The sequence below is a fragment of the Zootoca vivipara genome, chromosome 15 (genome assembly GCF_965207765.1).
Source record: "Zootoca vivipara chromosome 15, rZooViv2.hap1.1, whole genome shotgun sequence".
Taxonomy (NCBI): Eukaryota; Metazoa; Chordata; class Lepidosauria; order Squamata; family Lacertidae; genus Zootoca; species Zootoca vivipara.
In genome coordinates, this window is record NC_142598.1 from 35,788,683 (window position 1) to 35,805,164 (window position 16,482).

The following is a 16,482-nucleotide window of genomic DNA, read 5'->3' on the forward strand; positions in this document are numbered from 1 at the left end:
CAAAGAGAGTACTTAACAGTTTCTCAACTGTTGGTTTATGTAACTCAAAATTCCTGAAGACATGCTCCCAAATGTTTGTTTAATGGAACAGATCCAATCAAGTTCAGTTAAACAAATTACATGGTTTCAGAAGATTAGAAAGATGATTCATCCTGAAGGCTTTTCCATGAATTATTTGCTTTTGTTCTATCAGTTTTAGGGCAGCAATTACAAAACTGGATTATCATCATCATCATCATCATTATTATTATTTTAAAAAGGTAAGAAATGCATAATTAGTTAATTTTGGCCAACACTAAGGTTGCGTCTCGGTCTTTTCTGACATTATCAACCTGAGACTGAAAAATGTGTTTCCCTTTTTTTAGATCCACTCAAATTCTTCATACAGTCGTTGCTAGGAGATCCCATACAATATTTGCACTGAAGAGAGGCACACAATCAACAACTTTTGCCCTGGTTCTGACTGAAATGTGCTTAGATATTGCCAAGATTCATATGGTTCAATTAATCTGATGCCATTTCATTTTGGGTCTCTGTATTGAGAGTAGGTTCTTGCAATGTTGATGTTTTTGTTTTTATTTGGGTCGGATTTTGTATTTGTTTTACTTTGATTCTTACCTCTGCTTTTATCCAGAGCTCTGCAATAGCTTACAGCTAAAAACAAATACATTTGACTCTGGCTTGACTTGTATTCTCCAACACAGCAATGGGTTGCTCTAAAAATTAAAACATATTAGCTTGAAACCAAAGGGAACCTAATCCCTTCCATCGTTCCAAAATCACTGTTGGTTCAAGAGGCTTAGAAGGAGTTTGCAAAGATAAACTGCAAGGCAATGAGCAAATACCAATTGGTAACTTGCAGTCTCATGCATTTCACCACTTTGTAAACTTCTTGTTTCCTCCCTTTGCCAAGTGGTGATGGGAATTTTACCTTTTCGCTCCTCCCTATAATTCGTCACACCCTAAAGCCCTTCACTCCACAGACTGCTGTTAGTAAGAGTGGGGTCAGCGGCGGAGGAAGCCTCTCTGGCACCAGGGGCGGGGCAAACCACCCATAAGGGCGGGGTGGGGTGCACGGCGCCCATAGGGATGGGGCGGGGCAGGGAGCATGGCACCCACAGGGATGAGGTGTATGGCACCCTACAGCTGGTGGGGAGGCAGCAGGCAGGCAGAGTGGAGCCTGTGGGTGCCCGAGATGCTTGGCTCGGGAGCGCTGCAGGCCCAGCGGTGAGTGCCGCCCGCCATTTTGTCACCCTCCTCAGTGGGGACATCAAAGTCAGGTCGCACCTACCGCACACCCCTTGCTACGCCCCTGAGTGGGGTAATCACAATGGGATAGTTTCACATCAGGCATTTCAGACGAGAGACAAGAAGGAGATTACATCTAATGGGGAGGAGGGGGAGGAGGAGGGGGAGGAGGAGGAGGAGGAGGAGTTGGGATTTGATATCCCACTTTATCACTACCCAAAGGAGTCTCAAAGCGGCTAACATTCTCCTTTCCCTTCCTCCCCCACAACAAACACTCTGTGAGGTGAGTGAGGCTGAGAGACTTCAGAGAAGTGTGACTAGCCCAAGGTCACCCAGCAGCTGCATGTGGAGGAGCGGGGAATTGAACCCGGTTCACCAGATTACAAGTCCATCGCTCTTAACCACTACACCACACTGGCTCTAGAGCACCCCTGGCATCTCCAGGGAGGCGAACCTGTCTGAAATGCTGGTGAGCTAGTGGCTGTCAATGGAGCAAGTGAAGTGCTAGAGGAACCAAAGGTCTGACTCCGTGTAAGGCAGCTTCCTCTGTTCCGATATCCTTCCTCTGTTCCGATTTCCACCCCAGCAGGAAAATGTAAGTGACCTGCTCACCAGTAGGCACCCTCCTGGACATGCTGACAGTTCCATGTGCCCTGTTCGCGTCACACAATCTCAGTCAAATCCATCCCCAGGTGACCCTTACCTCCATTCTAATAGTGCAAGCGTGAGGTCCATCCGAAGGAAACAGTTGCGTTGGAGGGAGCGAGAGGAGGCAGGAGAGAAAAAGAGAGGTGAAACGGCCAGTGCTGTTTGTGCTGTACTCAAAATAGATTTGCATCTTTACTCAAATAAAGCGCGAAGTACAAGTAATAAATTAATACATGAAGACCACACACAAGATCAAAGGAATCTCGGCGTGATTTTTGCACCTCAACAACAACAACAACAACAATAAACTTTATTTGCATAGCCAACAGCCATAGCAACAAAATACATGCAATATAGAATTAAAAACAACAAGGATAAAAAAAATCATATGACTATGGTTGTCGTTTAAAAGGTAGCCCTTAGTCTCATTGCACCCTCGATAAATTTGGCAACTTTTGTTGTTCTCAGGTCATTTTGATCTGATAGAAGAAAGAACAACGTGGCCTCAGTTGGGCGGCTGGGATAGTTAGAAGTAGGGGTGTAATGAGATCGAGCCACAAGTCTTTGTAGAGAGGACATGACAGAAGGATGTGAGCCACTGTTTCTGTGTTGCCGATTCCACAGGGACAGAGATTTTTGCACCTCGTCGTGCTGTACACATTTTGAGCAGAAGGGTAAACCGGGGGGGCGGGGGGCGGGACCACAAAATTTTTACTGAACACTTTGGTATTCCATATACTTTCCTTTGAGGCCAACCTGTTCCCGATTCATGTAAGTAATACTCAAGATGTTAGTGCCTCCCTGAACTATTTTCACATGGCTGTTAGGTGATATTAATATAGTGCTTCTCCACAGTTATTTCCTTCTCCTGGATGAGTTTACAGAGTGTCTTAGGACACCCTCACTGGGACGGCAGCAAATATGTCAGAAATTATAGCTGTGCCAACCTCTGGAGTGTAATAATATGGGAAGAAACAGCCAGGAATGAGGTGCCCTCCTAGATCAAATTTATCCTGCTGCAAATTACAAGGAAGCCAAGCCCTTCAACTTCCTATGAGGTCTCTCTCTGTGTGCGAGCGAAACCCCACGCAGAAGTGAAAGGACATTTGATTTCCCCCACAAGTGCCTCTTTCTCTAAAAGCATACCTGATACGTTGATGGTGGCCGCAGCTTTTGCCGTGCCGTAAGTCTCGCTGTGCTTGTTCGTAGCTATGCAGGTGAACAAACCCGGCCGGGTGACGTAGACTTGCAACCTGGAATCGATCACCCGGTCTTTGACGGTTTCTACGATGGATCCTGCTGAGACCTAAAACAAATGGGCAACGATTCAGATGTATTGCATAATAACCATAGGTCATCAGAATATAAAAGCACCCGCCCTGTGGAACGCCCTCACATCAGACGTCAAGGAAATAAACAACTACCTGACTTTTAGAAAACATCTGAAGCAGGCAGCCCTGTTTAAGGAAGTTTTAAAATTATATCTTAGAGTATGGAAGAAGATGCAGTTTTAATGTTTAAAATGGGACTCCAGGGAGGGGACAGGGAAAGTCCTGAGATTTGGAGGGATCTCTATATATGTATATGTATCTGGTTTTTTTATATAGAATTTTGTATTGTAAAATCAAATAAAAATGATGAGAGAGAGAGAGAGAGAGAGAGAGAGAGAGAGAGAGAGAGAGAGAGAGAGAATTGGGTAGAGAAGAATCAGAGGGAGTAATGGAGATATAGGCCTCCTGACCTTAAAAACCTCTATTCTTGAATGTGATAATTTTGGTCCTTTTTTAAAAAAAACAACACCTAAGAACGGGCAGTTGGTAGCACCAACGTGGCCCCTCAAACTTCCTTTCCCTTCTGTTTCTCTTCATCTTAAAGGGACCCTGTCAAGTCAGGGAAATTTTTGTGTGTGTGGCTTTCCGTCCTGGCTGCAGATTTTGGAAAAGAAATGAGAGAACTCGGAAGGGTGAGTCAGAAGGCTTTGCTCTCAGCCTGGACCACACAGCCAAGGAGACTTTCCTTGCCACGTTCGCTAATAGAACTCACAGGGGCAGGAAAACAACGCAGGGAGAATTGAAAAGAGCTTCAGATATAGGGGCAAGCTCTGTCGTCAAGCTCCCATTAGGTAAGCACAATCCCTTACTGCCTTGGCACAGCTAATTTCAGGCCAGCTTGAAAGACAGTTAAGCACTGCACTCTGCCATTTGCACCGTGGAAACGAGGAGAAAATAGCTGCAGGAAGCCTCCTGAACATTGCAAGTGATTGCATTTTTAGTCCGGGCAGCTTTTCAAACTTGAAATGTGAGACCCTGGTAAATTATTACAATTTATTCCGTACAAAAATCCTGTCACTCACTCTCAAGAAATCGCTTTTTTATCCTTAAAAAAACAAAAAAACAAATCAATTTAGGAATTAATCTTGAGACAAGATCAAGTATATATTTAGGCTACAAATTCAGATCCAGTTTTACACCCATTCCACTGACAAAAAGAATGCAGAGAGCGGGAAAGCTGATACTTCCCTATAATGGGTCCCCATGCACTCAGTTCGTAGCGTTCCTTCTAGAGGAGAGAGAGAGAGAGCAATGCCTTGCAACTGATAACAAAGTTCAACAAAATTGGGGCAGTGCAAGTGGGGCCTGCCGCAAAAGGTTGCAGGGCCAAGTGCTCCTGTTCAGAGTTCCAGCCAGCCATGTTTGCCTTCATTCCATTCAATCCCCATCTCGCATTTTCTATTTTCCCACCTCCAGTAGACACACGGTATTCTGTGGCCCCTGAGTATATTCTCATGGGGCTTCTTTATGCCCAGTTAGTTTACCTCTCCCTCAGTGATTGTTTGTACTTCTGCACTCCTGGGGGGGGGGGTTCCCTGAGCAGGCTGGTCCCTCCCTCTTGCGGGTGGGTGGTACAGTTTCAGCTACAGAATGATCAGCACTTGTGCTAACAGAGGGCATATCTTTGCATGCCCAGTCGCAGACCCTCCTCCCCTGGAGCCAGGCCCAGACCTGGAGCCAGGCCCAGATAATTATATTCAGGTATTTTTTCCCCTTCAATTTTAAAGCCGAGGCATATATTTGGGTGTGGTTTATATTCGTGCCAATACGGTCGCTAACTTGCTCCACAGAGCACATACCTGAGTACGGATCTCATGCTTTACTGGCTGGGCTGGGAGACCCGCTGAGTTAAACCTGTGCCCCCCCCCCCCCGGGCACCTTGCAGATCGGGTCCTCCCTAACAAGAGGGCCCGTGTTGCAGTGCGACCTGGCAACCAGACCCTGTGTTGTGGCTGGGAACATTGGAGCGGCCACAACACCCTATTGGTGGTCCCTCGATCTTGGGAAGCCAAGTTACAGGGAACCAGGCAGAGGGCCTTCTCAGTAGTGGCACCCACTACACCCACTGATACAGGGCTGATAAGTCATTCAGTCTAGCTCTGTCGGAAGGTAGAAAGTGTTGAGTTTTCATTCAGCATTGCTATTTACTTTGCAAAAGCCTTTGGCATTTTATTGCGTGTTTCCTTTTTTACTCCCCGGCTTCCTCAAGGCCCAACTGACAGCATGTGGCCTGCAGACCTCAGGTGAAGAATCACAGGTGTTCCCAGCAACGGCAAAGGCACTTACTGCTTTTCCATTTTCAAGCCATGTCACCGTAGGGGTTGGAATGCCTGTTGCTGCACATCGCAGAGTCACCACAGAGCCAAAGCTGACATTGTAGGATTCGGGAGCTTTCAGGATTCGGGCGAAAACTGTATATGGAAGAAGACAAAGTTGTGGTCAGCCACTGGTCAAAACTTTGGGGATTTCTCTGTTGGAAAGCTCGTCAAACAGCTGAAAGCCAAGCTAATCCAAGGTAAAACCAAATCATTACTGAAGGCAAAAAAACAAGCATAACAATAACAGTAACAATAACAACAACAACAATAATAATATTTATATGCCGCCCATCTGACTGAGTTGCCCCAGCCACTGTGGGCAATTCCCAACAAATATTAACACAATACAACATCAACCATTAAAAACTCACCTAAACAGGGCTGCCTTCAGATGTCTTCTAAAAGTTAAGCAGTTGCTTATCTCTTTGACATCTGATAGGAGCGCATTTCACAGGGAGGGCACCACGACCAAGATGCTAGTTTGTTGTACTTTTGCCCATATACAGTGGGCCCTCTGGTTATGGATTTAATTTGTCCCGATGGTCCGTGCGCACCCCGAAAAATCCATAACCAGAGGCCTGCTTCTGCGCACACGCGATAGAGCGCTTCTGCGCATGCATGCGGCATGCAGAGCGCTTCTGCGCATGCGCACACAGCGAAACCCAGAAGAATACACTTCTGGGTTTGCCGCGTTCATAGCCTGAAAGTTACGTAACCAGAGCGGTACGTAACCAGAGGGTCCACTCTGTTTGTGTGTGTGTGTGTGTGTATCCCCAGTTCTACAATCCTGTACACAGAATTATGCATACCCTACAAACGAAATTCCAAAACTATCTATCATGCTAAAATAAGGGTTTATGTCAAAAAGCTGGTTTCTGTTGCATGAATAAGTTATACAAATTGCATCCCTGATCAGGCCTGGATAGCTCAGCCGCTGAGAGCCTGGTGTTGATAAGGTTGCAAGTTTGATCTCCATATGGGAGAGCTGCGTATTCCTACATTGCAAGCGGTTGGACTCGATGATCCTCAGCGTCCCTTCCAACTCTATGATTCTATTATTCTTTTGACATCTTTTACTGCTTGAGCAGGCAAAGGGGGCCACCAGAAAAGGCCTCAAGGGCCACACGTGGCCCTCGGGATGCCCTGATTTGGAGGAACAGAAGTTTCCCTTCCCTGCCTTACAGAATCAAGCCAGCCCCTGTATATCAAATAAGTTGCAGATTCATTTAGCAGCGGTGGTGGTGGGGAATCATACTGCATGTATTCCACCGGTAGATTATCAGAAGAAACCTCTTTAACATCCATACACAGAGACCGAAACAAAATGTAAAGAATTTTTGTCTGGCGTCCCTATAGAAAATCCATGTGATACAACGGCTCATATCTATATTCGCAGCAGCAAATCCCTAAAGGCAAGTGCATGGAAGGATAAGATGTGTTCGAATTACCTTCCTAAGGAAATGAGGGAGGAAGTTCTTTTCATGCCAGACCTTGTTCTGTGCACGTAAAGGAGCCTTTAGCTGCATGTGTATAAAGTTAAAGGTAAGCCAAGTCTGTTGGCTCAGCTGTCGAGAGCATCTGATGACTCAAGTCCAGGAAACAGTACACCATAATAATTGCTTTAAAGATGTCTCAGGACCCAAAGCTTATCCATTCATCCCTTTTGCCCTGCGGTTTCTTCTCCATAAATATTCCAATGCCTAACCGCCAAACCTAACCAAGTTGTGACGCTTTGCTACGAGGCAGGCGAAAACCAAGTGGCCAGTGCCAATTTGCCGAGAGGAAAACGTCCTACCAGGCCCCTCAAAGGCAACCAACCGAAGTCTGTAGCAAGACCAATGATGCAACCTGAACAAAGGGTGGGAGGGTGGGAGATCCACGGTGAGAGGATGAAAAGGGGCGATTCAGCCATGGTTTAAATTGGCCCAAGCCACGCCCCCCCAAGCCGCCTGATTGGGCACTTGGCTAACTGGCGTGGCCGGGCCTCCCCAGCGTAAGGCGGGCGGAGGCTTGGCATAACGGTGTACATCTAATTCTTGAACTCCCTTCTCCCTTCCTCTCTCTACTTCTGTGTTTTTAGGAGGAAGGGCAACAATGGTATTGATATTTGTGTAGCTTAATGTGCATGCGCATTGAGCTTCATGTAGCCTGCTGTGTTTCCCTCTTCTGTCCAATACAGATATGAGGAACGAACAAAGAACCAGTCCACGTTAGGGGATACCAGTTTGCACCGACACCAATCATTCTCCCCTGCAAATGCACCCCAGGCTGTATGGATTTATTTTTCCTTACTGGTCTCCAGAGCTGAAATCAAGCCCAGCGGAGGGGGCAAAAATAACCAGATGCAGCCCTTTCAGGGGGAGAACTGGCTGGCGTGGGAAATATCAAGTACCCTCTCACTGCCAATTTCCACATACAAAAACCTCCCCCTGTTCCAAGCCCGACATTCAGTTAACACAACAAATGAGGGTTTGGAGATGCACATTTGACAACTTAAGAAGCGATTTGCCCTCGAGTTTAATGCGCACATTTTTCTAACTCCCCTAAGCAAAGAATTCAGGGCCGAATTGGGTGCATGAGAAGAAACACGACAGTCAAGAGACATTACGTGGTCCAGAGAAGAGACCGGGAAGATGAAGGAGCTTCTCCTTTCCATAGCTGCCAAGTTTTCCCTTTTCTCGCGAGGAAGCCTATTCAGCATAAGGGAAAATCCCTTTAAAAAAGGGATAACTTGGCAGCTATGCTCCTTTGTGTGGCAATGTCCCTCCCTCCCCAGAAATAAGGAACAAGACACAGTGAAATGAGTTTAAGTGGGTGAAAAGGCCACAACTTTATTGGTTGCGAATGTTGAGCGGTATTGGCTTAGGCATTGGACCCTAACCGACTATATCCTACTGTAACCCGTGTGTTACAGTCTGGGAGAAATTAACCACCAGAAAGGAGCCCCGTGATATACATCTACTGAGACACCTCCTGTGGCCACCGTTGGGGGGTGCCATAAGGCCCTGACCTCCGTAGGCCCAGGACAAAGCTACCGCCCCCGGAACCCCTTTAACGGGATTAAATCTCCAATTTCGGGCAGAGGATGACGGAATCTGCCCCCCCATTCTTTATTTATGCAAATTTCCAATGCCTAACCGCCAAACCAAGTTGTGACGAAATGCTATGAGGTAGGCGAAAAAACCAGATTGGCTAATCCAAGTGGAAAAAGTCCTACCCGGCCCCATGGCCAACCGAGGCGACCGACTGACTCCATAGCAGCGTCGGCCTAACCTGCCTAACTGCCTAACCAGAGGGCGGGTGGGTGGGTGATCCGATCGCTCAAGGTGCCGGGCGAAGGAGAGGCAGAGTTCCCGCCTCCAGCCTGATTTAAACACGGGGGAAGCCCCGCCCGGCTGGCCCTATTGGTCAGCCGGGGAATGACGGAGGCGGGAACCCCCATCTCGCGAGAGGGCTGAACTCTCAGCCCCCTCGCAAGGGTCGAGACGGGCCACGCCCACAACACCACCTCCGTAAAATGTGGAAGTGGTTTTCTCTGCCTGAGCTTCATTGTGAAGGTTGCAGTTCTTGCATTTCCCCTGCTAAGGACTAATGATTAAGCAGGGAGGAGGGGATTTTAGCTTTCGAGATCTCCTGAAGTCATTTAGGTGCCAACATTCATGGCCACATACCAAGTCCTTTTCACACAGACTTTGCTTTTTGTTACACATTGGACTGAGCCCAACGAGTTCTCTAGTTTCTCTGGACTTTGTAACGTGGAAAGCAAAGTCCTGGTGATGACCGTGAGGTTCTGAGACTGCCACAGCTTCGCGACACCCACATGCATCATAATCATTGTTACAAAGGCCCCTGTTTAAGACATGCACTTTGTTAAACCATGCACATTGCATGTGCGAGGGGGAGCCATTTCCCAGTGAGGTACGCGCAGCCATTTATCCTGGCTGACTTCCAAATCATTCAGATAATTGGAGAATTGGATAAATGGGTGTGCCAATCACACGAGGTTACATTTATACTGCTCTGTGCGGTGAATACACAGTGAATGAATACACCATGAATGCACAGGATGAACTTGTGCAACGTGGTGTTTAGATTAAGTCGTGTTTGATTAATGGGGTTCTACTGAGTATACAGTGGCTTTGCAATATTCGCCCATGCCAAATCTCTTTCCTCCATCAGTTCCATTAAGCTTTTGTTAGTGTCATCAACCAAACAGAGTTGACGGGTTGGAATATTGCCACTGCAAAGATCATTAATGCTATAATCACTAAAACACGGCACACATGGTCTGAAAATACCTCCCTCTGTTGCATTTCTCTCTTTAAGAGCTGCACAACAAAGAAATTGATAAAAGAGATGAATATTCCAAGTTCTCCAAAACAAACAAGCCCTGCATATGCCACAATTTATGTATGTATGTACTGTATATTCCTGCGTATAAGGCTACTTTTTAACCCAGAAAAATATTCTCAAAAGTCAGGGGTCGTCTTATACGCTGGGTCGTATTTCTTATACGGCGAGTATATCCCAAACTCTATATTTTAACTGGAGAAGCTGGGGGTCGTCTTATACGCCCAGTCGTCTTATACGCCGGAATATACGGGTATGTATTTATTTATTTATTTAAAAACCTACCAAATTACTCACTACCATGACCACATCTTAAGTGCAATGCTTAATTTTGATAGGAGGCAGAATTAAAACAGGAGCTGTGTTAAAATATCATAATTCCTTAAGGGGGAAAGCAATGTAAGTTTGGAACATCTGCAGAAGACTTTTAAGGCCTTTAGTCTGTATCCCTTTCGTCATTGTTTATTTAGAATGAGCATTCCAGCACTGCAAGCAGATAAACCCTTCGGGTGAAGCGCTGTATTTGTACGATTTTGCAACATAGTGCAGAACAGTCTGTGCATTAGTCGGAGCGAATTAAAGAGATTATTTTGAACCAGACCGTCCCCATTAGTGTCAGTTTTATAAATTAAGAAATCATTTATGTGGAGGCATAACGGGGAGGAACGTATCAAGGACACAGTGTTCAGAATTTGAATATTTTGAACATTTAGAAGCGAATAAATTGTTGTAAAAATGCTGCCAACTTCAAATAATAAAAACAATATATAAATAGGAAAGTATTAAAGAGAGATGGGCAAGGTTAGTTGATATACTCATTACCAAATATGAATGTTATGCATAGGGGAAAGTATTCACAGCCGCAGTGGAGGCGGCCCCAGGCTCGTGCTCCCCGTGCAAAGTTCCGGAGGTGTGCGGGGAGCGCCAGCCTGGGGCCACCTCACTGCGCCTCTCTGCTGTTCAGTGGAGGCGGCCCCAGGCTCCCGCTCCCTGCGCGAAGCTCCGGAGAGCCTGGGGCCGCCTCCTCCGTGCCTGTCACTGTTGAGCGGCTTCAGGCCGCTATCCCGAGGTGCGCGCATGCCTCCGGAGAGCAGCCTGAAGCCGCTCAACAGCTGACAGCCACAGTGGAGGCGGCCCCAGGCTCGCGCTCCTGCGTGAAGCTCCGGAGGCGCACAGGGAGCGCAGGCCTGGGGTCACCTCGCCGTGCCTCTCAGCTGTTTTTATTTTTCTTTTTTATTTTTTCTACTTTTTATTTTTTTCTATTTTCTATTTTTATTTTTTCCACTTTTTTCTATTTTCTATTTTTATTTTTTCTACTTTTTATTTTTTCTATTTATTTATTTTAATTTTAATTTTTTTATTAATGGGGAGGGGGGCGCCAGAAGGTGATCTCGCCTGGGGCGCAAAAAACCCTAGCACCGGCCCTGGACAGTGGGCAGGGATTATGGGAGCTGTGTTCCAGCTACATTTCAGGAAGGCCACACATTTCCCCACCCATGTTCTAGATGTTCCTGGAAGCAACGTTGGAGCAGTTTCAGGGCTGACAATAACCATAAACCATAATTTCTGAAGGAAGGCAGAAATTAGGAAAACTAGGGTAGCGTGTACACACCATCACTTCCTGACAGAACTATTGAAATAACTGTTGAGGTACCTCCTCCCCTACCTTTCCTAGGGTACCTAAGACCTGTGTGCCCTGCAAGAGTGCAAAAATGAGGAGGTTCCTTGTGTCGTGAGCTCCTCAAGAGACCATCAGTCAGCCCAAGAGACCTCTTTTGTTCTATCATTTGCATTTGTTTGTTTTCATATTACAAAACTGCTTATCTGCCTCGAGTGCCTTGTCAGAAAGGCAACATATCCGTGGAATCAGAGTGATCTCATTCTCTGGCACCTTCACAGAAGACTCCATTCAGATGTTACGCATCACCCCAAAATATCTTAGAACGGCTCTAATTTACACCCTGCGAGTAGCAATGGCATGAGAGGAATCCCCAAATGTACCGTATGTTCCTGGCAAAGTTTCCTACTTCAGAATTTCCACAGTAACAAAGCTGAGCTTCCCATAATAGACTGACTGGATCGCTTTTAGTTCCCTCCTGAAAACTAAGCTAGTCTTTAGGCTCAATAGCTCAAGGTCTTTCTTCCAAATGGACATTGGATCCAAAGTTGAGTCTATATATCAGGATCACTCACCTTCCACTTCCAAAGTTACAGGCTTTGAGTACGCCGTCCCAAGGCTGTTCTTTGCCATACACCAATAGTGACCACTGTCTTCTCTTCGAACATTATGAATCCTCAAGTTGCCTGATTCAAGAATAGCAATCCGAGCATTTTCCTGCCAGAAAAAAAAAGGCCCAGAGTGAGAAAGGAAGGGATTTGCTTTAGTACACCAGGGCTAAGGAGCTGTCAGATGATGGGTCAATAAGGGTCTTTTGAGCCCAGCGCCACCACTCACACCTGAAATGGGTTGCTCACCTTTATAACGTTTTCTCCTTTGATCCACGATACTGAAGGTTTGGGGTTCCCCATTGTAGTGCATGGAAGAACAGCCTTCAGTCCTTCTATTACTTTCACATTGGAAGGTGGGCGGGTTATTTTGGGTTCTAAAACGAAAAAGGTCAAAATGAGATGGAGATAGCCGCCTCATATTCAAACGTCGAGTAAAACTATAAAGGGGGCGGGGGAGAGATCAGCCCTGTTTTCCCTCTCACTATTTGTGCTGTAAGGACGCGGGTGGCGCTGTGGGTTAAACCACAGAGCCTAGGGCTTGCCGATCAGAAGGTCGGTGGTTCGAATCCACACGACAGGGCGAGCTCCTGTTGCTCGGTCCCAGCTCCTGCCAACCTAGCAGTTCGAAAGCACGTCAAAGTGCAAGTAGATAAATAGGTACCGCTACAGCGGGAAGGAAAACGGCATTTCCATGTGCTGCTCTGGTTCACCAGAAGCAGCTTAGTCATGCTGACCACATGACCTGGAAGCTGTACGCCGGCTCCCTCGGCCAATAACACGAGATGAGCGCCGCAACCCCAGAGTCGGCCACAACTGGACCTAATGGTCAGGGGTCCCTTTACCTTTACCTTATTTGTGCTATAGGTATATTCACTTTCTTAAAGTTCAGAGCAGAAACAAAGGTTTCCCTAAACCCGTGTCAGGGACTGGGCAGAGGAGGAATGGTGGAGACCGCCTCCCCAGCCTGACCCTTCCAGGGAGAAGGAAGAGGGAGACAGATTTATAACAGGGGTTTGAGGGAGGTCACAGCAAGAGGCAGATGAGGGGAAAAGTTGGGAAATAATGGGAGAGGAGGAGGCAGAACCGGAATGGCAGCTGGCTGACACAGTGCCTTTAGAAAGCATTCCAGACCCTCCATGTCCCAGAACCCAGCGAGCCTTAAAAGTAGGAGAACAAAGAACTCAAATACAGAGGGCACGTAGCAGCACTCGTAGAGGAGGTGGTGATGATGACAAATGAGGAGGGGGGGGGAGATTCACTTGGAACAATGCCATTATCCAAGAGTCTGGGTTCTAAAGCCTCTCTCTATAATATTGAAATAAAAAGGGACGGTAAGAAACTTTTCCATGTCTTTATACTTTCCTGGGCAACCAGTTGGGAGCTGCTGACAGCATCCTGTCAACTCCTGTGATGCAGGAGAGTGGAGAGGCATTTTCAGTGGAAAAGAGGCAAGCTAGAGAAGGATGCTGAACTCTCCACACTCACAGACTCTCCTTGAGATTTTTTGACCCTTCGCTTGGGCTCATTTCCAGTTTTGGATCCTGACTGGGAGGGAACAAAGGCCCTGACTGAGATCTTTTGTTTTTTTAAAAAAACAACCCTCCTTGTAAGGATTGTTGAAAGAGGAGAGGCTTCAACAGCTGCTGAAAAGACAACAGAAACAGTGACCCTCTGATATACTACAGGAGGAGGTTTCAAAGGCAGGGGCCTCCACAATAAAGGCCCAATTCCAATATTGCAGAGAATGGACCGCCGGATAAGATGGCATCCCCAGAAGGCTTTCTCCTGCAGAGCACAGAGATCAACTGGGAAAATAAGGGGTGACATTTGAGAGGCCTGAATGGGATGAACCTTGGAGTAAACATGCAGAGGAGCACACTGAAGAAGAAGAGGAGGAGGAGGAGAAGTACTTTGGGTTTGATATCCCACTTTATCACTACCCTAAGGCATCTCAAAGCGGCTAACATTCTCCTTTCCCTTCCTCCCCCACAACAAACACTCTGTGAGGTGAGTGAGGCTGAGAGACTTCAGAGAAGTGTGACTAGCCCAAGGTCACCCAGCAGCTGCATGTGGAGGTGCGGAGACTCGAACCCAGTTCACCAGATTACGAGACTACCGTTCTTAACCACTACACCACACTGGCCCACTGAACGTTATCCTGACTACACATCCCCAAAGTTGGGTTTCTCATGAGGCAACTGCCACAGCTATGAGCAATTCATAACCGTGTCCCAAATCACAGGTGCATCCTAAAGCTGCATCTACACAGCTATAAAAAAACACTCTGAGGAAAAAACGTTTTAAAACTCACAATGAAAAATTTCACAGCGCCATCCGGTGTCACAGTGTTATAACACATTTATAACTTCTTCTCTCTTTTTTACTAGTGTAGTTGAGTCCATATAGCATTAAGGCAAATAATATATTGTGTCTTGTTTTCTTTTTCATGTGAGGACAAAACCAACTATACGTTCAGTATCGCATGTGTATACTCACTCATTTTCACCTGCAATGCCCCACATCTTTCTGCCGGTACCCCTACGCCATTGTTTGCAGTGCAGCAATAGACTCCATCATCACTTTCCTCCACACTCAGAATGGTCAGGAGCTGCCCATTTTTCTCTATGCTATACCGTGCGTCAAAGAACCTGGAAAATATATTTAAGTGCATTAAAGGGGCATTTTAAAAGATGCACATTACAGACCTGAGCTTATTCACTTGTTGTGAAATGTGGGCTTATCACATTCACAGGTGTGAAATAGGCGTACACCTATTTTCTTTTTTTCAAAAATGTGTGGAAATTAATGTGCGGCACCAGCAAATACAAACTGAGGATGGGGAGTAATAACTGGCAGAAAAATAGCTGTGGAGCTTAAGTCAGTTACAAAAGTTGGGTGCCTGCCCCTCTCTCTGCTGAGCAGTGGCAAGAACCCATGGGGGTCCCAGCCAATCACACTGGATCTGTGCTCCTTTGAAGAACCGAAGACACAGCAGAGACAGTCGTGGCTTGAAGAAAAAATGGTTTATTCACCCAATTCAAAGTGCTGGTTTTGACCTATAAAGCCTTAAACAGCTCAGGACCACAATACCTCAAGGACCGCCTCTTTCCATGTGAACCTACCTAGACCCTGAGATCATCTTCCAAGGTGATCCTTCGTGTGCCATCTCCTTGAGAGGTCCGAAGGGCGGCAACACGAGAACGGGGCCTTCTCTGCAGTGGCTCCCCTTCTGTGGAATGCTCTCCCCAGGGAAGTTCGCCTGGCGCCTTCATTACACACTTTGAGGCTCCAGGCAAAAACGTCCCTTTTTAACCAAGCCTTTGGTTGATCTTATTGACATCCAACACCCTTTTAGAATGTGGCTCTTTTGGGGGGTTGGGTTATTGTTTTTGGTTTCATTTTATATGTTGTGGTCTTGTTTGTGAACCGCCCTGAAACCTCCAGGTATAGGGCGGTGTATAAATTGAATGGATGGATGGATGAATGAATGAATATATTTACAGTCTGCATGGAAGGAGCCCAGATCTTACAGCATAATCCTTTCAAGAGGTTCTGGTAACCCCCAAAGCAGTGCAGTCAACCTTCAGCCAACCTGCCCAAGATGGATCTCAGCTCTTCTTCTTCCTCCTTCTTCCTCTTAGCCACCCTTGCTCCCAGAGCAACCTTCCAAATCCCCAGTCTCTGTTCACATCTCAGGGCAAAGGAGAAGGAGTTCTCTCATATTGTTAATGGATTGTTCTTTCGATAACAGCAGCTCAGTCAGGTTGTTTTGCATAAGCTAGCCCAGGAATTCCTCTGCAGCTTGCATTAAAGGTGCTGACCTTTAAAGCCCTAAACAGCCTCGGTCCAGAATACCTGAAGGAGCGTCTCCACCCCCATCATTCTGCCCAGACACTGAGGTCCAGCGCCGAGGGCCTTCTGCCGGTTCCCTCGCTGCGAGAAGCCAAGTTACAGGGAACCAGGCAGAGGGCCTTCTTGGTAGTGGCACCCGCCCTATGGAACGCCCTCCCATCAGATGTCGAAGAGAAAAACAACTACCAGACTTTTAGAAGACATCTGAAGGCAGCCCTGTTCAGGGAGGCTTTTAATGTTTAATAGATTACTGTGTTTTAATATTTTGTTGGAAGCCACCCAGAGTGGCTGGGGAAACCCAGCCAGATGGGCGGGGTATGTATAAATAAATAAATAAATAAATAAATAAATAAATAAATTATTATTATTATTATTATTATTATTATTATTATCCTTTCATATCCCAAATAACCCAAATCCTAGCTTTTATTCATTTCTAGGATTTTTTTGGGGGGGTCCCCTCCTTAAATCCATAACAGTATTTTTGCATCGGTTTTTGCTAATTC

The 16,482-nt window shown here is 46.4% G+C and overlaps 1 protein-coding gene across 1 annotated transcript in view; it reads right to left on the reverse strand.

Moving 5' to 3' along the window:
• The window catches only part of MUSK (muscle associated receptor tyrosine kinase), a 49,462-nt gene that overhangs the window by 24,937 nt on the left and 8,043 nt on the right, over positions 1-16,482 (reverse strand). The window contains exons 3-8 of the mRNA XM_088658947.1: positions 14,621-14,772; positions 12,371-12,498; positions 12,089-12,230; positions 5,514-5,638; positions 2,985-3,202; positions 1,952-2,086 (exon numbers count right to left, since the gene is read on the reverse strand). Of these exons, the coding sequence (XP_088515073.1) occupies positions 1,952-2,086; positions 2,985-3,202; positions 5,514-5,638; positions 12,089-12,230; positions 12,371-12,498; positions 14,621-14,772 (900 nt within the window). The remainder of the gene's footprint in view (positions 1-1,951; positions 2,087-2,984; positions 3,203-5,513; positions 5,639-12,088; positions 12,231-12,370; positions 12,499-14,620; positions 14,773-16,482) is intronic.